The sequence below is a fragment of the Protomyctophum parallelum genome, assembly GCF_964188405.1.
Source record: "Protomyctophum parallelum genome assembly, chromosome: 1".
In the NCBI taxonomy this organism is placed as follows: domain Eukaryota; kingdom Metazoa; phylum Chordata; class Actinopteri; order Myctophiformes; family Myctophidae; genus Protomyctophum; species Protomyctophum parallelum.
Genome location: NC_139697.1, coordinates 13,954,031 through 13,977,837, shown reverse-complemented (window position 1 = coordinate 13,977,837; position 23,807 = coordinate 13,954,031). Strand labels below are relative to the sequence as shown.

The 23,807-nt window shown below is 45.1% G+C and overlaps 3 protein-coding genes and 1 long non-coding RNA gene across 4 annotated transcripts in view; 1 reads left to right on the top strand and 3 right to left on the bottom strand.

Moving 5' to 3' along the window:
* Window positions 1–2,464, bottom strand: part of ctnnal1 (catenin (cadherin-associated protein), alpha-like 1) — a 124,723-nt gene extending 122,259 nt beyond the window's left edge. The window contains exon 1 of the mRNA XM_083777381.1: window positions 2,017–2,464. Within this exon, the coding sequence (XP_083633507.1) occupies window positions 2,017–2,112 (96 nt within the window). The 5' untranslated portion in view covers window positions 2,113–2,464. The remainder of the gene's footprint in view (window positions 1–2,016) is intronic.
* Window positions 2,465–11,276: 8,812 nt separating this feature from the next.
* On the bottom strand, window positions 11,277–12,086 carry LOC310859309 (alpha-1,3-mannosyl-glycoprotein 4-beta-N-acetylglucosaminyltransferase C-like; the record flags this gene model as incomplete). Its single annotated transcript, XM_083765755.1, has 1 exon — window positions 11,277–12,086. The coding sequence occupies one exon, from the start codon at window positions 12,084–12,086 to the stop codon at window positions 11,277–11,279; it is 810 nt and encodes a 269-aa protein (XP_083621881.1).
* Window positions 12,087–15,006: 2,920 nt separating this feature from the next.
* Window positions 15,007–17,043, top strand: LOC310869629. Its single transcript, XR_014570177.1, has 2 exons — window positions 15,007–16,502; window positions 16,546–17,043. It is a non-coding gene; the product is annotated as an uncharacterized lncRNA (long non-coding RNA).
* The window catches only part of ndrg1a (N-myc downstream regulated 1a), a 49,316-nt gene continuing 42,005 nt past the window's right edge, over window positions 16,497–23,807 (bottom strand). The window contains exons 11-16 of the mRNA XM_083780448.1: window positions 23,190–23,252; window positions 22,630–22,681; window positions 20,796–20,843; window positions 20,358–20,393; window positions 19,522–19,573; window positions 16,497–17,801 (exon numbers count right to left, since the gene is read on the bottom strand). Coding sequence (XP_083636574.1) covers window positions 17,599–17,801; window positions 19,522–19,573; window positions 20,358–20,393; window positions 20,796–20,843; window positions 22,630–22,681; window positions 23,190–23,252 — 454 coding nt within the window. The 3' untranslated portion in view covers window positions 16,497–17,598. The remainder of the gene's footprint in view (window positions 17,802–19,521; window positions 19,574–20,357; window positions 20,394–20,795; window positions 20,844–22,629; window positions 22,682–23,189; window positions 23,253–23,807) is intronic.

Below are 23,807 nucleotides of genomic sequence, written 5' to 3'. Positions count from 1 at the left end.
ATCAAATGCTGGATATGTGATAACTTTCTCGAGCGAAATGAGGATAAGACAGATGTTCTCTGTGGACCACTGGTGGTGGTCCCCGGACCACTGGTGGTGGTCCCCGGACCACCGGTTGAGAACCACCAGTGTACAACATGGACCTGCATGCCTCCCATGTTGTTAAGATAAGATTAGAAGAGATAGGACTTCACAGTACAGAGACGGGGTAGACGTGAGATACAGAGTGGGATGTTATGACACAGGGAACAGCATCGCTGAACATACAAGCTGGTAAACTAATTTAATTAGGCTGAATGTGACAGCGCAACAGTGGAAAAGAATAGCTACAATCTCACGGCTTGTAGATCTACCATTTCTAACATTATCATGTAGGTTGAAAGTAGTTTACCAAGACTGTATATAGGCCTACTGTGTATATATATATATAAGAAGAGACGAGAAGAGAAAATAAGTTGATATACTAATACAGCCTATACAGGGAGAGGGGTTCACCTAACATGCACCATATATATTGTGACGCAATTCAAACTGGGCTATGAACGGATGCACAGTATGCAGCCTAAACACAGAAGAGCAGCGCTGACACACAACAGCAAGACCTGTGAACTGCTGGGATAAAAGACATTTTGTCCAATTGTCAATGGAATACAACCACCCTAAGGCCATCCAACCTGTGATGCCGAGTGCCAAGCAGGGTGCCACTCCAATGCACTGTTCTCATTGGGCCCGAGCAGAGCTTGAGAACTCACCCTGGCTGGGCCCGAGTGCCGATATAAACACTATCTGTACCGAGTAGACCTCTGACATACACAGTCAGAACTGTCTGCACACGTAAACAGAGCTGCTAACCTCTAAACACATTTGAAATCTGAGGCTTTTTGTATACCATTTTAAACAGAGTTGGGGAAAATGCTGCTAACCGTCTCAAAAGTGACTGCAAAATACTGAAACATGTATCTGTAATTTGTTTCAAAAAGCTTTATATGCGATTATGCGTACACTTGCCAATGCCAACATGTGTCACAATGTGACAGCTCTATTCAACACAATGCTGTATCCCCTCCAACTGTATACATATTACTTTCCACATGTTTCTTCCTTAAATTGTCCTTTATCATGTTCTTTTGACACTTTGCTTTGGCAATGCAAACGAATTTCCCCGCCAACAAACAAAGCTCATTTGAATTGAATGGACACCACTAACACCAGACAGTGGTGGCTACTGTAGGCTACTGTTGCTGTGTTGAAGAGGAAACGGGAGGGGGGTATCCTAACTATTCATCATTGTGTGCAGCAGCGTGGCCCCCAGGGGCCCCTTTAATCTGTACCATGTTTATTGAAAAACAAAACACGTGCGTCAAAGTGGCCTAATTAAAAGGGGGGTGGGTCCGTTTTAGTTTGAACTTGAAGAAGAGAGAGTTGTGGTGGTTGGAGAACAGAAAGCTTTCAGCTGATGATGATTCACCAAAACTTCTCTTATAAAAATGTAAAGCCTGCTACAGTACATTTTCAGATTGATGTACTGAGGCAGTAACCACCAACCAAACGTCAACAACAGCCTCCATTGTAATAACATAAGAAACGCAATTTGGCTTTGCTGCGGCCAAAACACGCCTTGATGTTGTCGGTTACTTACTTTATGTATCAACTTTATTTACCCCAAAGTTACTTTACTGGCGAGTTTAAAAAAATCTCTCTCTCTCTCCCCCAGCATGTGACAGGCTTGCATGCAGCACGAGACACCGAGGTAAACAAGCAGCAGATGTACGGTAACTTAAAGTGAATTAAAAAAAACAGCGTTATTACGTTGACTTTAAAAAGCCTTATTATGTCTGACAACTCAACTTTCACGCCGAGGTTTTCCCACTCGAACAAGAGGCGACATTGTTGTTGTTTTTTTTAACAATGGCGCAATAAGTAGGTAGCCTACCTCAACTCCTCCAGTCCGTGAAGCTCGCCTCACACAGTAGTACAAAAAAAGGTTGTTTAAAAAAAGTTAAAACACAAACTCACCTGTGAAACCAGAGGAATGAGCGTCTGCTCCACCGAGCGGGTCTTGATCTCCAGCCCGGAATCAAAGTTGGTGCCGCCGCACGGAGACGAAGCCATTCCCGCCGATTAATAATAACACTGCCTGAGCTCCAGAGTAGTACAGACTAGAGTACAGACCACCAGACCCCCCGAGCCTCCTTCCACACACACCAGAGAGAGAGAGTTGTGTCTTTCTTCTGCTAAATCTCCACCTCCACACAGACCAGCCCCTCTCTGCTGCACCTTGCTGCTGCTGGCTGCTCGCTGTTCAGCCCTCTCCTGAACCAACCCGTTAAGAGACTAGTGTTTTCTGTTTTGTGTGTATGCTTCTTCTTCAGACTTCAGTTCAGTTCTTTCTGGTCTGGTGGGATGGAGGTGGGTGGTGGCGACTGGCGAGCTTTGGTCTTCCTTTTACTTCTACCCCGCCGGAGTCGAGTCAGTGAGTGCCTCTGATTTCTGGAACAAGCACACACACACACACACACACACACACACACACACACACCCGGGTTTTTTTAATCCCCCCTCCACTCTCCCTCTCTCTCGATCGCTCGCTGAGCCGGGGGCCGGGGCTCTCTCTACTCTCTAGCGTGTGCGTGTGTGTGTGTGTGTGTGTGTGTGTGTGTGTGTGTGTGTGTGTGTGTGTGTGTGTGTGTGTGTGTGTGTGTGTGCGTGCCGCTGCCTAGTGCCTGAGTTCCGTGCGTCTGCCTGGCTGCTTGCTAAATGTCCATGGAAGTTTATTCAGCCACGAAGAGGACTGCAGCAGTGTGCGCGCGCACGCACACACACACACACACACACACACACACACACCATTTAAAGATTGTCCACGGCAATTGACTTTAATGTGCTGCCTGTATAACATAACAATGGGGCAGATACATGACATTAGCTCCATGGTAATAATGTTATAGGGTACTTAATAATGTTACTTATAGGCCTCTTTGAGATGACTAGTGCAGTGTAGTCGTATAGTGTGAGTCTCAAAGTGCCTGGGCCCACGCCACAGGCACAAATTAGTTAATGGGCATACCACCAGCATCAAAATCTATTTAACCACTGACTGTAACTCTATTTGTACCTTGGGATATATTGGTGGGACACCTTTAAAAAATATAAAATAAAAAAGACACAAATGTTCTCTGCATGACTTATAGGCCTATAGGGTACTGCGCCGCAGCGCTGGCACAAAACCTTTTCAGAAAACGGGGCAAATACAGAATCATTTGGGGGTCCTTCTATATCTTCACATGACAATGTTTAAGGACATCTTCTCTATGGATAAGAGACTTGGCATCCTGCATGCCAGGTGGTTCTGAGCTGTAACTGTAAGCCCGGCTTTGGAGCAAAGGAATGCTTTCACAGAACTCTGGCTTGATCCTTTGAGTCCTGCATGAAGAGAATCCCACATCATTGCCAGGTACGCAACTATACGCACACGCGCGCGCACACACACACACACACACACACGCTCCAGGGTGGAATGTGCATCAATCCTCCATGATCTTAATACCCATAATGTCTGAAGCTCAGGCCCCACATTTTCATGAGAGAGAGGGGGAGAAGTTTAGCTCTTCTCTTTACCAACGCCGTTTTTTTCTTTGCAGCCACAGAGTTTGCATGCACACAACGGACGTGGGTGGCAGACGGCAGTGGTAAACGGGTAGAGTGGCCGGTACTGGAGCGGCCGGAGGGGAACCGGTCCATGAGGTATCCCGGGCTGCCCATGCAGAGTTAGAACCCCTATAATTGTAGCCTGGCTAATAAGCCAGAAGTCTGGCTTATTAGCCAGGCTAACTATAATTGCTCCCCATGTGCAGGTCGGTGCCTCGAATGGTTTCCACCGCCTTCATGAATGGCACTAATGCCCAATGTTCACACGTTCTGAATGCCCCCTGCCGACAGATTCAGTAGCACAGCTCGGGTTCTGTTCTTGAGAGATTAAGTACAGCCACTGCATGGCTGACACGTGAGTTGAGAGCAACATATATTATTACTATAGCAGCTGGATGGAAGCAGACATGAGTGAGGGGCGCTCTGATCAATTATTGACCTTATACAAACCTTGAAACATACCTTAGTTACATCACCAAGAATGGTGGTCCCTGATTGGCCAAGGGTTTCCACAGACATACCGACTTGCTCAGACACATATGACGTAAATTCTCCATTCATTGTCAATAGCATTTAATTTGTATTCAGACAGAATCTACACTATAGCTGTTTATAGGAGGGGCTAGCGACCCTCAATAATACATGACCACAGCTTATAAACACAGTATCATATATTTGGAACACTGACGGCTTCTGTTGGATGTGTGTGTGTGTGTGTGTGCGTGTGTGTGCGCTCGCTCGTGCATGTGTGCTCACGGTTCAAGGCTTTTTATTGTAGTATACGGTAGTATAGTAAAATCTTTTGTAACTTCTGGTTCCAGATGTGTGTGTGTGTGTGTGTGCGTGTTTTGTAATAACTCTGCAGTGCATTGCCCGCCACTCACAACCTTAGTCTGTTTATTTAAAACCCCAGAGCTATGCTGTAGTTCGACCCTCCCTGTTTATATAGCGCGCACACACACACACACACACACACACACACACACACACACACACACACACACACACACACACACACACACACACACACACACACACACACACACACACACACACACACACACACACACACACACACATCATTGTGAAGGCATGCAGCCAGTGTGTTCAGAAGTGATGTAGTGAGCTGATGAATGAGTGGCTCTCCCCCACCATCAGATAGCAGCTCTTTTTCTCTTCCTCACAGTTTATGAATCTGCTTTAAGGCTGCCTGTGGTTTCCTAATTCCTAGCTGGAGAAAACCTGTGTTGCTCCCAATGATCGTCCTCTTCGTGGGAGAAATGGGCTTTTAATCCTGTGTGTGTGTGTGTGTGTGTGTGTGTGTGTGTGTGTGTGTGTGTGTGTGTGTGTGTGTGTGTGTGTTTTTGCAAATTACTGTCTTACTTTGTCACACTTACTACAGTGTCACACAGTACTACAGTAGTAAGAAATTTGTTTACAAACCATGTTTCCCATGTTGTATTGAAGTTATTTTAAAGTGAGGTGTGTCTGTGGGTCTTGTAAATCTTGAAAAGTATAATGAAAAGTAAAGAGCTTGTTGTAAATAATAATCGATTCCACAGAGCATGCGTCTCATATAATTTCGCACATGAGTCAGTCTCTCTGATACAGTATACAGTCATCATATCTGGATATCAAGTATGCTTACGCAGATGAGTGTTTCGCCACCGAGAGAGTCAAGCATAATCATAGCAATCTGGCTGACTGGCTGCAAAACTACAGACAAAACCAAAAAGTCTATGTGCGTCCTCATTGGGAAGGACAGTAGCTGTTGTGTGTCCCCAGCAATGACACTTTGTTTTGCTTCATGTCACTTCATTTGTTTTGGTATATTCAATATTTGCTCCTCCTCCGCCTCTAATCTCTTTTTAGATTGTGTTTTAGAATTTTGGTTTCCCCACGGAAAAACGAAACAAAAACATGCAAGATGAAAAGTATCCTCGCTCACCCGTGTGCACGGCAAGGGCATCAGTCATTAAATAAAACATAGCCTAGGCTATACGTGAACATTGTGTGAATAGGTTTAGTTTTCAGTGGTGGAATGTAAGTGCATTTACTCAAGTACTATATACTTAAGTCCAATTTTGAGGTTACGGTAATTCCCAATACTTTTACTTCTACTCTACATCTCGGATCCAAATATTGTACTCACTACATTTATTTGAAAACTTTAGTTACATTGTACATTTTGATTATTATTACAAAACACTTCAGCCAAACACTTCAGCCAATGCCCTCAGGCCAGCGGTACAGAGCAAAACTCACTAAAAGGGGCTCAGCTAGCTTTGTGCCATGCACTCCATCACACTTTTGAACACCCAGGCTGAATCCTCCCTCGTTGGACTGTCTAACACAGGGGTGCCCACACTTTATTGACTTGAGAGCTACTTTCAAAATGACTTGCTCAACAAGATCTACCCACCCAAAATATATTATCCCACTGCTGAAATTAGTGGCACTGGCATTACATATAAGAGAAACGCACTTGTAATAGGAAATAGAGGGGGGATGGAATTGGTAGTTTTTTGTATATCTTTGTAATGCTACCGACGTTTGTGTGAAAACAAAGAATTGGGAGGAGAGGACATACAGCACGGACATTTAAGGCTTTTATTAGTTGTTAATATACAAGAAAAATGAATTGCATGCATTGTTTGTTTGAGCTGACAGGCCCTTTTTGATGTCAATGAATCAAGTCAACTTAATTCAAGTGGCCGATGCCCAAAAATAGTTTTTTTATATATTTTAAATATATTTTTAGGGGCATGTCATGTGGTCTACCTGCACAGCCTTTGTGCTCCTGTATACTGTGATACTCCTGGCCTTACAGAATTCTATAGATCTGTATTTCTACATTGCAGTATTGACACAAAAATTTTTTGAGTTTTCCAACACTGTAGTGTAAATCAGGCTTCATTCTCCCCTGCTCTGGCAGCTCCCCTGCTCTGCCACCGAGTGGCGCGCTACGAGCTTGTAGGTCTGCTATTTTTGAAAAATCGAAGAACCACTGACATAGAAACATAGCTTTTTCAGAAAACAGGATGTCAGGATGTAGAAGACATTTTTAGAATCTTTGGCCATGTCTCCCCACTAGGGGGAGACATGGCCAAAGCATTTCCGGCGGTCCACGGCCAAAAACGTTGAGAACGCCAGTGGGTTTCAACCCTTTTCATATCAAGGTCCATTATGTCTGTTATTGAGCCACGGACCTGAGTACCACAGACGAAAAACAGTCTAAGTCCAAATTTCATTCTGACCCCTCCACGAAAAGGCCTCGTTGTCCTGAACCCTTATCTATCATTTATACATTATGGATCAATATTGTGGACTTAGACTGTTTTTCGTCTGTGGCATTTGATGAGATTTATACTCTCAGACCCAAACTATTGTGTTGTCATTGGATCACTTGGATAAGATTTGTCCACAATTCCATGCTGTATGGATGTTGGTACCATAGATAGAGTTAAGAGTTAAAGATCCAACTCTCCATCATTTAGCTGGGGACCACCTGGAACCCCCTCAAGGACCACTGGTTGAAAATCACTGATTTAAGCGGGTCCATGTGAAACCAACAGCAAAAAGCTTGAGTTTCAGGGGGGGGGGGGGGGGGGGGGGGGGGGGGACCATTGGCAGAACATCATGACAGGATCTCAAGGATCGTGGGCGGTCTTCCTCCAAAGTTTACGTTTCTCTTTTATAGCTTCAGGGGACCGTTGTTCCCGTTTGTATATTATGTTCAGCAGACGGACGGGCAGCACGACAGCTTTCTGAAGCAGCCGTGAGCGTGAACCTGCTAACCCGATTACACAGCTGAATGCATTCCAAAAAAAAAGAAAAAAGAAGAGCACTCCAGATCATTAGCGCTTGGGGGGGGGGGGGGGGGGGGATTACTATACCTCCAAGGAGCCCTGCGTTTGAACCCATTCCGTTACAATGGTGCAGTGACCCTGATGTGACTCTGTGAAGAGGATGAGAACGGATGAGAACGAGGATGAGAACGTACGCGGTGCAGTGTCCACGTCCAGGCACTGTGTTTTGGTGGGCTGTGGTGGTGGGGTGGGTGGGTGGGTGCAGTGTCCACGTCAGGCACTGTGTTTTGGTGGTGGTGGTGGGTGGGTGGGTGCAGTGTCCACGTCAGGCACTGTGTTTTGTTGGGCTGTGGTGGTGGTGGGTGGGTGCAGTGTCCACGTCAGGCACTGTGTTTTGGTGGGCTGAGGTGGTGGGTGGGTGGGTGGGTGCAGTGTCCACGTCAGGCACTGTGTTTTGGTGGGCTGTGGTGGTGGGTGGGTGGGTGGGTGGGTGCAGTGTCCACGTCAGGCACTGTGTTTTGGTGGGCTGTGGTGGTGGGTGGGTGGGTGGGTGCAGTGTCCACGTCAGGCACTGTGTTTTGGTGGGCTGTGGTGGTGGGTGGGTGGGTGGGTGGGTGCAGTGTCCACGTCAGGCACTGTGTTTTGGTGGGCTGTGGTGGTGGGTGGGTGGGTGCAGTGTCCACGTCAGGCACTGTGTTTTGGTGGGCTGTGGTGGTGGGGTGGGTGGGTGCAGTGTCCACATCAGGCACTGTGTTTTGGTGGGCTGTGGTGGTGGGGTGGGTGGGTGCAGTGTCCACATCAGGCACTGTGTTTTGGTGGGCTGTGGTGGTGGGGTGGGTGGGTGCAGTGTCCACGTCAGGCACTGTGTTTTGGTGGGCTGTGGTGGTGGTGGGTGGGTGGGTGCAGTGTCCACGTCAGGCACTGTGTTTTGGTGGGCTGTGGTGGTGGGGTGGGTGGGTGCAGTGTCCACATCAGGCACTGTGTTTTGGTGGGCTGTGGTGGTGGGTGGGTGGGTGCAGTGTCCACGTCAGGCACTGTGTTTTGGTGGGCTGTGGTGGTGGGTGGGTGGGTGGGTGCAGTGTCCACGTCAGGCACTGTGTTTTGGTGGGCTGTGGTGGTGGGTGGGTGGGTGCAGTGTCCACGTCAGGCACTGTGTTTTGGTGGGCTGTGGTGGTGGGGTGGGTGGGTGCAGTGTCCACGTCAGGCACTGTGTTTTGGTGGGCTGTGGTGGTGGGGTGGGTGGGTGCAGTGTCCACATCAGGCACTGTGTTTTGGTGGGCTGTGGTGGTGGGGTGGGTGGGTGCAGTGTCCACATCAGGCACTGTGTTTTGGTGGGCTGTGGTGGTGGGTGGGTGGGTAGGTGCAGTGTCCACGTCAGGCACTGTGTTTTGGTGGGCTGTGGTGGTGGGGTGGGGTGGGTGGGTGGGTGTACAGCATCTGTTGGTGTGACCTCGACTAATTACACCTTAAAAGGGCCACTTCACCCCTTTTGCAACCAGATCTTATTTTAATGATGTTTGGGAGACAAGAAACACTTACATGGGGGTTTTTTATGTGGGTAATATGTTTTTTTATATATATTTTGGTAGCCTATTTCAAAGTGTCCATGATTTCACTACAATTCCCATAATGCTTTGGTGCACTGTTCATCCTTGTGGATTGGGGGAGGGCTGTCTTACTGAGACAACATGTAGTCCAGGAAGTAAGTGAGCCCAGTGTCCATGACGCGTCCCCGTTTTTACTACCCAGTTTCGCACCAGTGAGGGGAGGGAGGGGCTACCCCACACTGTGCCCGCCGCAGTCAGCGCACACAGAGGTCAAGGCAGACGGATGTGGAACGTGAACTCGTGAAGCACAACGTGTTGAAAGAAACAACACAAATAAAAACTTGGGCGAAAACAGAAGCCCAACATGAGAATAAAGGAAACATTCAGTCCAAAGGTCCAGTTTGCTAATTCACAACAACAACTACTACTACTACTACTACTACTACGGGGAGCGGTGGCTCAGGGTTAGAGTGGTAAAGTGGCTGGATGGGAACCGCAAGGTTGTCAGTTCGACCCCGGGCTACCCCAGAGTTAGTGTCGAAGTTGCGAAATGGGGTAGTAAAAACGGGGACGCCTCCGTGACATCATGGATACTAAAATATCTAAAAACACCCACATAAGACCCCCCAGGGAAGTGTTTCTTGTCTCCAAAACATCATTAAATTAAGATCTATTTGCAAAAGGGGTGAAGTGGCTATAAAATAGCTCAAGGCTCTATTGCTGATTACTTAGGTTAGAACCTGCCGTAGTGGTGTCCAGTTAGAACCTAAACCAGGATGCTTCGACTTCTGCCTTCTCCCTGAAGCCGACCCTTGTTATATATTCTCAGACTATGCTTGTCACGATGACTACGCCAGTTAGATCTATCCATATATGGTTCTACCACCTCTATCTGATATCAGCACTAGGTCGGCTCGGGCCAAATATAGGGATTGTCATACTAGAAGATATGTCATATAGCCCAACGTCCTATCACCTTCGTCAGGTGCTTGCATACACCTGCAAGCACCTGACGAAGCCAACCGGCGAAACGCGCCGTGCAATAAAAAATGAAGCATAAATAATCTTGTCCTGAGTCTCTAGAGTGTGCGGTCCCTTCCTCTCCCGGGGGAAGTTCTCTTTGGCCTGCAGGTATATATATATATATATATATATATATTCAACTATTTAAAATGATATAAAAAAAAATCACCATTTAAAAATAAATCATAGATCTACAAGCTCATTATCGTGGGACTTCGTGCCGTGCTACGAGCTTGTAGATCTGCTACTGTATGTGTTAATGCAAGATGCATGCAGATGGATTCATATACATTCTCAGAGTCGGTTGTTGAAATAAAAATGCTTGAGAACCACTACTACTGGGTCTAATTATGTCTGTCTGTCTGTCTGTCTGTCGTTCTGTCTGTGTTCTGTTGGACAAAAAAAAACACAGCCATGTTTATACTTTGCCACAGTGCCACGGTGGCCTCGGTGCCAACCAGACGCCCCCGGGCGGGTCCCTGCCAGTGCCACGGTGGCCTCGGTGCCAACCAAACGCCCCCGGGCGGGTCCCTGCCAGTGCCACGGTGCCAACCAGACGCCCCCGGGCGGGTCCCTGCCAGTGCCACGGTGGCCTCGGTGCCAACCAGACGCCCCCGGGCGGGTCCCTGCCAGTGCCACGGTGGCCTCGGTGCCAACCAGACGCCCCCGGGCGGGTCCCTGCCAGTGCCACGGTGGCCTCGGTGCCAACCAGACGCCCCCGGGCGGGTCCCTGCCAGTGCCACGGTGGCCTCGGTGCCAACCAAACTCCCCCGGGCGGGTCCCTGCCAGTGCCACGGTGGCCTCGGTGCCAACCAGACGCCCCCGGGCGGGTCCCTGCCAGTGCCACGGTGGCCTCGGTGCCAACCAGACGCCCCCGGGCGGGGACCCAGTCTGCTCTAATTGGGTCTGAGCAACACAAACGGGCAGCAGCCACATCATCATCAGCAGCAGAAGTGCCAAATGGATACAGACAGTGTCAAAGAGCTATACTAATCTGGCCTGGTGTTATCCGCGAGGTTTTTTAGTGCATAATGAGTAGCGCACACACGCACGTGCAGGCTTTCTATCGTAAAAAAAAAGAAGAAAAAAAACAGCCTAACGATGACGTCACTGGTGAACTGCCCACAGCCCTCCTATGAGACATTAGTGAGGACCAATTATATGAAGATAGGTTGAAAAGTGCTGAAGTAAAAAGTTCAGTAAAAGTCAGTGAAGACCTGTGCTGAGGCATTGGAGCTCTTCAAAAGTCTCACTCTTCAAAGTCCCTATCCTTTAATGCGTTGTAGTTTCCCCTAAAGGAGGAGAACATTCCCATGTGCTGGAACAGCGAGGGCTTCAAGCGGATAGGCTCGTTTTGGGTCATCAACCTGTAGAAGTGAGTCAGCAGCCAGTCACAGGGCATTTCCTGGTAGAAGACAAAGAGTAAGCGTGCCAACTGAGGGAGCTCGGCAGAACGGTACAGTTTTCCAATGTAGCCCAGCGCAGAGAACTCCAGCGTCGCCCACTTGACACCCTTTGCGTTTTGCTCCTGGACACGTGTGCCGATGGTAGACAGGAAGTTGTGCGCTGCGGCCACGTCATCCTCCAGCTGGAGGTAGTACTGGCTGAGGCCGGTGCTGTAGTGAATCAGGAAGGAGTAGTCTATGTTCTGCTTGGAGCGGAAAGACACCCGGTCGGAAGGATGATTATAGTTTCTCTTCAGTCTCGTCAGAGGGGGGTAATACTGCAGAGGAACATGTATCACCAGCAACTGCCCCTGCTCTAGCTCTGAGGTGAACGCAGCTCTGATTTCCCGCACCGTTCCATCTCTCCAGAGGGAATCGAACTCCGGCAGCAGTAACACCACCACCATGGCGGAGCGTTCTTCCTGGGACGAATGGCTGAATATGGAGTGCAGGGTGTCGAGAAGATAGCTGCCCTTCATTCTTTTCACTGATGCTAAACCAATAGCTAGGAACCTGTGGTTTCCAGATGGCACCCCAGCCAGGAGCTGATAAGAGATGTTGAAAGGCAAGTAACCTCCCTGTTCGATCCAAGAATCCACCCCGCTCAATCTCATAGTGGACGGCCATGTCAAATCTGGCGATGCATTTGCAAAGTCAAGTCTAGAAGAAGAGACCTTGTTGAGAATAGCCACTGCCACTAGAAACAAGACTCCCACAGTACTCAACACACTCCCAACTGTTCGCTTCAAATGACACCACATTTCCTTCACAGGCACTTTGCTCAGCTAGGCGTCTTGTTGATTAAAAGTATGTGCGGAAAAGTCTTAAGAGAGAGTCCCTCAAAACAGTAGATCAACAATAATGATGGCTTGGTTTAGTTAGGCTACGGTTCCCACTTCCCACTTAGCTCATGTGGCACTAACATTATGCAAAGCTCAGCCAATCTAAGCGCAGAGCGACACACTTCCTCTGCGCGTGCATGCATGTGTGGGGGTGACCTCTCTACTAATCCCGCATTGGGCGCCGAGAAGCATCGAACCGGGCCTGCTGCCGTGCCACAGAGCTTCGTGCCGTGCTATGAGCTTGTAGATCTGCTATCTGTTTCAATCAGGTGCATGTGTAGCCCCCAGCCAAGACCCAGCCTGCAACAGCCCTGCCAATCGGGCTCAGCCCTATTGGCACGACAGGTTGCGCGTTTGGTCTGGCGAGTGGGAGGCCCGGGTTCAATCCCCGCTTTCCGCGCATTGCTACACATGCAGATTCGTATACATTCGAGTCGTGGGGGTTGTTGAAATGAAAACGTTTGAGAACCACTACTGGGTCTAATTACTTGCGCAAGCAGAGCGCGCAAGTAATGTTTTTTGTCCGGTGCTTCGATGCGTATGTCCCGTAGCAGCATGACGTGATGAAGATATGTACCGATGCCAAGGTATAACTGGCTTTCGATGGTGACGTAATGATGATATGTTTCAGTGTCGGGTGGATTAAAGGTAATGCCTCTATGTATATATGTATGTAATCTGACACCATACTGCCATATCAAGCACAAATTAATCATTACGTCATACGCTGCCAGGGCCCAGGGGACATACGCATCAAACGACCCAAGTAACCACAGTATACTGCTAATCAACTTACAAATTACATATACATAATTATGATATACAGGAATGTATGATATACGTATACATATACAGGAACTCCCTCTTTCAGATAGGCATTTTTTATTGCCTATGTGGTGAGAAACTTCATGGATCAATTTTCAATACTTTTGCAGTAAAAGTAAAACTCGGGACAATCCATTTCATAAAGGGGACATCCTAAAGATATGAAAAAACTGTCTCAATTTGTTCTTCCTGCACTAATCCATTTCATTGTCAATGGCAAAGCAAGTAGGTATGAAGCTTAATAATTGAACGGTGTTTTATCACACTCTGCTGGTGAACCTGATTATGACAGTTATATTTAACCTATCAACACACAGGCCACGTATAATTAATTGATTGAAAAAAGCACAGGGAACTGGGAAGTAGGCTACAGTCCAATACAAGGTCTTTTTAGGAGGATTTAAAAACCAAGAAAGCCTATTGGCTTGTTTTACATTGGGTCTGTAGCCAGCCTATTTTCGTTTGAAATGTAGGCTACCCATTCTGCATATGGTGTTTGAAATGGACTTTTAAAGACATAGTGAAATGAAAGATATATCCACTTATATATCCTTTCGGCTTGCCAAGCCGTGGATATACACGTCTCTCTCTCTCAGAGAGATTTTTACCTGTACTTTTGAGATTTTTCCTGTACTTTTAAACAGAGAGAGGGGGGGGGGGAGGAGGAAAAGTGTCTATAGTTATAGTGAGAGTTGAGGGGGTCCAAGGGGGGTCATCATCAGCCTCTTTGTGCTGTGAAGGGACTAGAGTGTGTGCTGGGTCGTTACTACAACGAGAACAACAACATATCCACCTGTTGGTGGCGCTGTAACTGGCCAATGTGAAAAGGGTAGGATATATTCCTCAGCCTAGTATGAAAGTCTGTGAACGATTCCACGTAAATTGCACACTGCCTTCATGATTTGAGTCATTTTCAAAAATCCACCTGTTGGTGGCGCTGTAAGTGAAAGATTTACACTTTTAGACATATCCGTGGTCATCTCATGGGCATACCTAGATGCCTAAAAAAAGGGATACACAAAAAAGTAGCCTATATTTATTCAAAAGTCCATAAAAATCCAAATTTAATTACTTACAACGTGATGACGTGTGTCGAGTCTAGCATGAATAAAAACATAATCTTGATTTCAGTCACCACTCACCTCATTTGTTTGACTCCCATGCTCAATCGTTCCTCCAAACACAGCTGATGTTGATTACAGAACATATCAACAGACTCCTCTACTCCTCTTACTTTAAACGTAATCATCACGCTAAAATATGTAACCATGTTAAAAAATAGTGGCTCTGGTAGCACCGTAGCTGCATGCTTTGCTGCAAGTCTGTCTCTCTGACTTGTAAAGTTTTGTAAACAAACAACTCCACGCGTTGGTCCCATAGGCCATAGCCTGACGGTAGCTCTGATTCCATAGATCTAATGCCGCATTGCCGTCGCAAGAGCAGCAGTAAAGCTATGGATCAGAGCTAGCCTGAAGGGATGTGACGCTCTAGATTGGTTCAGAAACACACAGCCTTCCGTTTAATTTAGACTGAAACTTCAAAATAAAATGCCCCAATTAAAGCCACTGTATCCCATCTTCAAGTGCATATATGATTTAATGTCACCATCCCTGTCACAGGGATGTCAGGCCCTCCCCTCTCACACCCCTGGCCCTCATCTCTGTCACAGTGCTGGCAGAGGGGCCTGATGTGACAGAGCCTGACATCACTGTGCGAGGCGGCAGGCCCTGTGACAGCAGGTTCATGGTCAATGTCATGCCCAATCTGACAACGCAAACGCGGTTTTAAAGGTTTACAGTATTTCGATCTGGTCAAGGGGACATTACACTAACAAGTAAACAAACAAACAAGGAAGGCGAGTTACAAGTTTTGGGATTTTTTTATTACAGTTTTTTTCTTTTAATAAATACAAACCCTTTTAAATGCTTTACTCTAGCATTATTTAGTATTAGGCAGATGTGCACCTTTACAAAGCCATGTTATGTGCTCTTCTACAGAGCTGGCAAGTGTTGCTGTAGTGCAGTGCAAGTAAAAGAGGAGTATAAGAGTGTGTGTCATGTCAATTATTAATGCTTGCCTTCCACTTATCCACCTTCGTATGACCATGTTGCGCGCCGAAAAATCACCACTCTACAAGCTCACAATATGCAGATTATGCGCCACATATCGTGACTAGGGTTGGGATCCGGAGGAACGGATCGTTAAGCTATCGTTAAAATCCTTAAGTATCCATCCCCAACCATAGTTGTTTGTGAGCGTTTGTGTAGAGCGCTTATTTTTTGGCATGCAACAATGTCATGCAGTATAAATTCTGAGAATCTGATAAAAAAACAAAGAAGAAAATATAACATTTGTTCCATTGTACTTGATTGCATAGAAATAACTTTTTAAAAGAAAAGAAAAAAAATATGTTTTTGTTCTCATCTAAAAAGGTAGATAAAAGCATACAATGCAAAGCCATTAATTTCTCTTTTCTTTTTACGATGCATTTTTTTGATTAATGACATGAAGCATCACATTTGCTGGAATGTTCTAGAAATATGAAACAAATCTACAATAATTTGATTCCATAAAAAGTCAACATAGCTGCGGCGTTAACTGATGAAACATTAGAACTTAGAACTGAACTTAGAACATTGTTAGAATGGAAAAAAGAAAAATATACATATATAAATGTTCCAGAAAACTCTGCAAAGGGGACATTCAAAGTATCTCCCCAAAAACAAACAGAGCCATTACAATAATAATAGGATTAGGACATGTATAATGGGTGATACACTTCAATTCTGTTCCCTTAAAACCCATTTAGGCCTGACGTCGAAAATTTCTAAAATGTCTTCTTTGCACCACATTTTCATGATTCTTTCAAAAATAGCAGAGCTACAAGCTCGTAGCGCGCCACTCGGTGGTGCGCTATGAGCTTGTAGATCTGCTATTTTTCAATAGCTAAATTATAACATAATGTTTAAAACACCAAAAGGGGTTCCCGCCCAAAATGGGTTAATTTCAAAGAGGAAAAGCGTTTTATGAAAGACAAAAACAAAACAAACCTTTGTTTATTCCAATACCTCCCTATGTCTTTTTTTTCCTCCACGTCTACAAACCTACAAACCTCAATTCAGAACAAATGAGCGTTAATAATCATCAAGAAAAAACAAACAATTACAATGATAACAAAAAAACAAAAAAAAAGATAAAACAAGTAATTTACAGTCAACATACAGATACAGTATATCGTACTCTGTCGGGTGGAAACCTCATATGTCCAAAACTGTTACTTTTCAGGATTCAAATAAAAAATAAATAGCAGATCGAAAGCTCCAAACATGTCGCGAACGAATCTGCTACTTTTGATGTTTTTGTGTGACGCTGCGGTGTCATCAAGTAGGGCGTTAATTTCCGGAAGAAATCAAACAAACTAAAAAGTTAGAATATGGAGATAAGAACTTTCTGCCCGACAACGATATTTGAAAAAGCTGTGTCAACGTGATACCCACTATGGACTATGGGCACGGATGGGTGTGTGGGGTGTAGAGACAGAAGAAGGAAATTATACAAGAGATTAAAACGAGATAAAATGTACAAGCTGGTGTACTGTTTTCTCTCTCTCTCTCAAAGCAACTGCTCTCTCCCACATTCTGTGTGTGTGTGTGTGTGTGTGTGTGTGTGTGTGTGTGTGTGTGTGTGTGTGTGTCTGTGCTGCGTGGCTGCTGCTAACTAACTCACTCACCTAACTGACCGTGACCGTGACCGACACCAACACACAAATTAAGGCCAATTGCTTCCATTTTAACCACTTGCTATATTATACTTTGTTGTGCGATGGACAGCGGCGGACATAGCCGATCTTTGAGCTTGTAGTTTTGTTTTTTAAATTTTTTAAAGATTTGTGAAATGTTTTTTTTTAAATAACAAACTACAACCGTCCCCAAAGTATGGACTCGGGAGTTTAAAGCAGCGAATCCACTGAATGCTTAGGGTTTGATTGTTGACATACTATTCATATTTTTGACAGTGAAAACACTGTTTCCTGTGTCTGCTGTTTTGACAAAAGAGACGGAGATATAAGCCTTTAACCTCGTCTAACTCTTTGGCATGGACAATGACTCTAACTGGGGTACTGTCTGTGTGTCCCTATTGCACTCCATAGTTTGAAAACCGAGCGTGTATTACGTGGGTTTTTACGCGCATCGCATCGTCTCTCTCTCACGGCGCCTCCACTGAGTCCACATCTTTCTATGTGCATCTTACAATGTGTGTGTTGGTGTGTCAGGAGTTAGAAGCAGCGCAGCCAAGACCCCCCCGAGGGATATGTTTTCCTTTTTGAGTTTTTTTCTTGTGTTGTTTTCCCCCATAAAAGGTAACCAGGGTGTTTGTGTTGTGTGTGGTCGCGTGGGTAGAGGGTAGAGCTTGGTGAGTGGCATGTGTTCCCCGCCACAGTGTCCCACTCGCGGACACCCTAACAGGACACCTCGGCGGACTTGTTAGCCACGCTGCCCGTGGCGTCGTGCGTGTGGCTGCGGCTGCGGCCCTCGTTGGTGTGGGAGCGCGAGCGGCTGCCCTCGTTGGTGTGGGAGCGGGAGCGGTTGCCGTCGAACGAGGCCATGCTGGAGCCTGAGGCTGTGCGCGAGCGCGCCAGTCTGGTCATGGTGGCCGAGGGCACTGCATGGAGAGGAAGAGGATGAAGAGCATGAGGTACTTTTATCCTTGCCAATATTAAAAAAACATCTAAAGAAATATCTGTTTTACTTTGATGCGTTATATTTTCTTTTGTGTGTTTGTTGTTGTATTGTTTATTTCCATTTTTGTGCAGTCTGTGTTTTTATTTCTTTACTGCACAGCTGCCCCCCTTTGCCAACTTGTAGACTTTTGTACTGTTCTTTATGAACTTTTAATCTTTTTAAATCAATGACGTCTTCCTACAGGAAAGGATTCCAAATAAGCCAGCTGGCTTCTTCCCTTCCTTGCATTGTATTTTTGTTCTTTGATATGTTATTGTCTATTTTTTGTACTACATGCTAAATAAATAAACCTAAACCTAAACCTACTTGACCTACCTTTTTTCTTGACTTGAAGGTTTCATGTGATTTAGATAAATTGTAAATGGTGCATTTTATATAGCGCCTTTATCCAATGGGCTTTACATCTATAGATTGTGCATTACATTCACCCATTCGCGCACACATTCACACACCGACGGCGGAGGAAACCATGCAAGGCACCAACCTGCACACCGGGACAAATTAGGGGTTCAGTGTCTTGCTCAAGGACACTTGGACACCAACTCTGGGGGAGCCCGGGTTCGAACTGGGAACCTTATGGTTCCCATACGGCTATTCTACCGTCCACTCTGCGCCACTGCAGCCCACCCCCAGATATAATCATTTAGACAGAGTCTAGGTTCAATGTTTACCCTAGTTACCAAGGTACATAATATTTTTATGTTGTTTACACTGGGGCAAGCCATCTGACTCTTTAGTAGTCATTATTTTTATATTGTAGGTTAATTTTTTAACCCACAAGGGAGAAGTTGGGCTATAGGCGTAAGTAAGGTTATTGCTTAGATGCCTATTTGAGATGGGTTTTTTTATTATTATCTGTTATTATTATATCTGTTTTATTGATGCCTCTATGAGAGCTGCTGTATCACCTTAATTTGCCACGGGGATAAATAAAGTTCCTACCTACCCATCTACCGGTTTACCTGTGATCCTAGTCTACTGAGGTACTACACTGTCTCTCTGAATGAATACATAACCCTTCGATTTTTTAACCAACTTGAATTCATGAACTGAAATGTTTAAGGCCTATTCATAGTCCAGTTTTCGGCGATGAGGTGACCACCGCTATCACCGAAAACAACAACTATACAACTCGCTCCGGGCAATGTGATTAGTCTAGATTAGAAGTTGTTATGTTGTGCTGCTTGCTATAGTATACTTTATAATAGTTGCAACAAGTAAATAATAGAGACAGCGAGAGACACAGAATAGGAAAGGAACAGAAAAGGACCAGAAAGGAATAGAATAGAGGCAGATAGGCAGTAGGGAGAAAGCAGAGGGGAAACAATGGACGAAGTGTTGGCCATGGAGGGTAGGAGATATGAGCACGGTGATGGACTATGAGCAGCGCCATCAAAACACCGTTCTGGTGAAGAAGTGACCACCGAATAAGTGGCCACCTCTTCACCTAAATCTGGACTTTGGGGGGGGGCTGGAGTACTTAAATCTCACCACCAGGTGGCAGACAAACCTCTTTTCACACAGAGTGTGCTTGGTTAAGTAACTGTAAAGGCCAAGTCACAGCCAAGTTTAAACACTCACACATTCCGGTTAGAGGACAAAGGTTAGGCAGTGTCTACTGTCGTTTCTCGCATACTCACTGTATCCCATGCCTTGAACGAAGTACTTGAAAGCCTCTGTCAGCTTGGCAGGCTGCAGAAAGACAGAGAGAGAGAGATGGAGAGATTAAACGAGGACTGATTATGGTATTTGTTTACATATCACTTTTTGCTGGCTTCTCATTAATAAGTGCGCCTCTGTGACAGCTGCCTCTCTTGTTAATGATGTGCTGCGAAGCAGGGCAGTGAATTAGAACACGCCAACTGTGGCTCACGTCTGTTGCCAACTTCCTAATGCTCTTATGCGGTAGCCTTCTTACAGATCCTAACCCCCCCGGCTACCACTGATTATCTAGCCATTCCCCGGCCCGCTCTAAGACATTATCCACTTCAGCCCTTCATTATATATACAGTATATATCGTTGTTGTCTGTCAGAGACCTCTTATCTCCATATTTTTGTGTGATTATACTACGGCCTCACACAGTATCAAAGTATCAAAAGTAGCAGATCTGCAAGCTGAAAACGGGCGCAAAGCGATCCGTTTTGAGCTTGGTAGATCGGCTACTTTTGAGTTTGAATCTTCAAAATTACAAAAGTACGTACAACAATAATGGTAAATGGTAAATCTTTGACTGAACCGATTATTTTTTTTAATTTCCTGAAACCGGTTATTTATTTTTTAATTTCCTGAAAAGTAACTTACAGGGTTAGGGTTTTGGAAATGTTTGGGATTTATTTTACTTTTTATTTAATTTTGTAATATATATTAATAATGTTTTGCTCATTTACTTTTATTGAAAATCTTCCCCTATAATGACAAAACTTCCAAAACTCATCTCTCTCATTCACACAATTAAAAATACATAATATGCACACCTGGTCAGTCTGCGGCAGTCCACCACAATCAGACATCTAGGGGTGAAATGGAAAAACAGGTTATTAGCATATTATTTAGCATGTAAAACGACGGACACACGCCATTACCCCCATTTCTACGTTTAACCGTTCCCCATTTGCTGGGCCTCCCAGACAGTAAACCTGGATAAAGTGCACCTGCCGTGGCATAACAGGTGGCCCATTTGCGTGGGGTTGTTGTGAAACATATAAAAAGGGTGCCAGAGGCCAACGAAAGCAGGTCAACGGCACCAGATTGTGTCCTCAGAGGGCGCTGCCTCGTCTGCTGCGAGCTCGTCCCATTCGGGGGTTAATGTGTCACCAGGTAAACGAATGCTGAGCCAACGGAATCTTATCGGCTCCGATGCCAAGCTCACCGACCGATGCGGCTATTAATACCCCTAATGGTTCTCTCCTCACCTTGAGCAGTGTGGTCTTTGTTGGGTCCAGCTTGGTGTTGCACTCCACCTGTGGAAAAAACAAGAGGAAAAGTGGTTTAAATAAGTGGTTTATATATAAGTCAGTTAAATATAAGTCAGACCCCCCCCATGTATTTGGCCACGGACCCCCCCCATCCGAAAAGGTTTAGTGCCAGCCAGGTGTCCACAGAAGAGAGGATTCATGTAAAAAAAAAAATCATTCATTATTAATATCTAAAAAAATCTAAAAAAAAATCCGATTTTTCAGAATCTTTCAACAATAGCAGGATTGTACAAGCTCGCAGCACGGCTTGTACATGAGCTTGTAGATCTGCTGTTTGTGAACAGCCAACATATAACATAGCCAACATGTTTTATTTGTTCCGTTTTGTTGCACACCCATCCGTCCTGGAAGGGGGTCCCTGCATTTTGAAGGGGGTCCCTGCATTTTGAAGGGGGTCCCTGCATTTTGAAGGGGGTCCCTGCATTTTGTGAAACTTTCCCAAAAGTTTCTAGCCTTTCTTTCCCCCATAAGGGGTTCTTCTTGATTGACTATCAATTAGCATAATATGCATGAACTCAACTAGATAAATATAAGCCCTTTGGGACTAGGTACAATTAACTAAATTCAAGTTCAATTACTGTACGTTGAATGCTGATTATTGCCATGACCAGTGTTTCTCAACCTCAAATACGTGCGTCGGAAAAATGAATAGCGATGTAAAACATTCACGTTAAAGACGCTATCCTGACCAATTGGTCATGCAGTGTTGGGTGGGGTTACGGCCCTGGAGAACATGAACATGGAATGTTGCTTTCTGTTCTCCACCTTCTAGGTCACATTAAAGTGTTATCCTTGAAATAAATAACAAACCAAAAACACGTCTGACACATGTCAGCTGGGTTAGAGGATGATGAGAAGCACAACCTGGTTGGCGTTAATGATTTTCCTGCATTGTGCAACATGCACACTTTTAACCATGTAAGCCATGTATGTTTTTCATAATCATCTAACCAATAAGTTAACACAAATAGTTGACATTTTACAAAATGCACGTTTTAATTCATCATATAGTGGACAGTAAAACTAAAATAATAATAATTTAATGTTTGATTTCTTCCAAATCACACAATAAACTAAATGTTATATAATGTAAACTAATGGCTCAAGTAATAAGAGGAAAATATTTGTCAGCTGAGCTCCTCATGACATTGGCCATCTCTGATCAAATCGGCCTCATTGACAAGCATCATGCTAATACCGCTCATTTAATTAAATAATTATAATTTTTTGCCTACGTTAACCCATTTTGACCTGAGATCAGATTCTAAAAATGTCTTCTACATCCTGACAGTTTTCTGAAAAAGCTATGTTTCTATGTCAGTCGTCAGTCATTTTTCAAAAATAGCAGATTTACAAGCTATGAGCTTGGAGATCTGATATTTTTCAATAGCTAAAGCATAACATAATGCTAACACCAAAAGGAGTTCCCGCCCAAAATGGGTTAAGTTGTAATATAAGTCATTAAGTAATTTGGCCTAAGTCAGGTTTAATCCTATTTATTTTATTGAATCCTCTTATGTTCCATAACATAATAGTCATACATTGTTATACTTTTGTTTTCTCGCTTTTGGTGAAATGACTAAGAAATATCATATAGTTTTGTTTTGGATCAGTTACATTTTTTTCCTGAAAAACGTAAAAAATTAATGACATAGGCCATTAGTTTAAGAAGGTGACTATAATTACAATGATTTCATGGTCAAGTAAAATGCCATAATCGTGACAACCCCCCTTAGAAAGTCTCCCAAAGAGGGGGAGGGGCTGAACTCACCACAGCATCCACGGCAGGAGAGCTGTCTCCAACCACCAGCAGGGACGAACACCTGCAAAACACACACATTTATTTATGTCCACACAAAGAAGATGCATACAAGGACAATTAGTATAGGTGCAGTAAGGTTACATTTACAAAACCATGGCACGTGTGTTTCATGGTACAATAGGAATGTCACTCAGTGCCCCATCTATGGGTATAAAGGCCTATTCATAGTCTGGATTTTCGGTGGTGAGGTGACCACCACTCCGGTGGTGAGCTGACCGGAGCTGAAATAACGTTGAGCGGTGGTGAGTGAAAACAGAGAGAAGTGCTGGAGCGGTGGTGGTGGTTTGCTCTTCACCACGGCTCGTGACGTCATGTTGTAGTTTGGTGGTCACCTAACCACCGAAAATCCAGACTAGCCTTAAGTAGCAGCGTCTCCGCCATATGTGGCGGTTGCCAATTATAGCAGAAATACCACGATACTTTACCAGCCTCGCCAGTTAGAAACACTGCCGCTGGTCAAACATTACGACCAGGTGTGGTTTTGTCTTGGAGGAAGTTAAACAACTTACTTGAGCGTTCTGACGTTAACGTTGCTTCCGGGGACCGGCCTCTCGATTTCCAGATCTCTCCGGCTGCGGAGAGGAATACAAAAGAAGGATGTACGTGCCGTCAACTGGCTGCTAAAGTCCCGTGAGCTGAAGTTAGCGTGGCCAATGCTGTTCAATGGAGTGATATGTCAACACAGCCGCTATGTTGGGGCCCGGAAAGCCGTGACTCCCATTTCACGCAGGGTGTCACTGTCAATTGACCTTATGCACACCGCTGCCATCTTGCCAGCAAGGTGCTAACTAGGTGCAGCTTCCCATTGACGGCCCATTCATCCAAACAGAAAAGTCCTATCTGATGGTATTAAACAACGTCAAACTCACCAACATTGCAGCTGTACGAAAAACTTGAATTATCCTCTCACTATCTGCAAAGTGTTTGTTTCATAAGAATCCACGTAGGCCTCTCAAGGAATTCCTTGCAGATGATTATTTTAATCGTGTCAGAGTTTGGAAGCACTCGTTATCAGTAAAGCCACCTACTGCTGCTTCCTGCATTATGTGAAAATTCAAAACGGGTGGTACGCATGGGCTGTTGAGTGAGCACTTAGAAAACAATCACCTGCAAGGAATTGCGTTTGG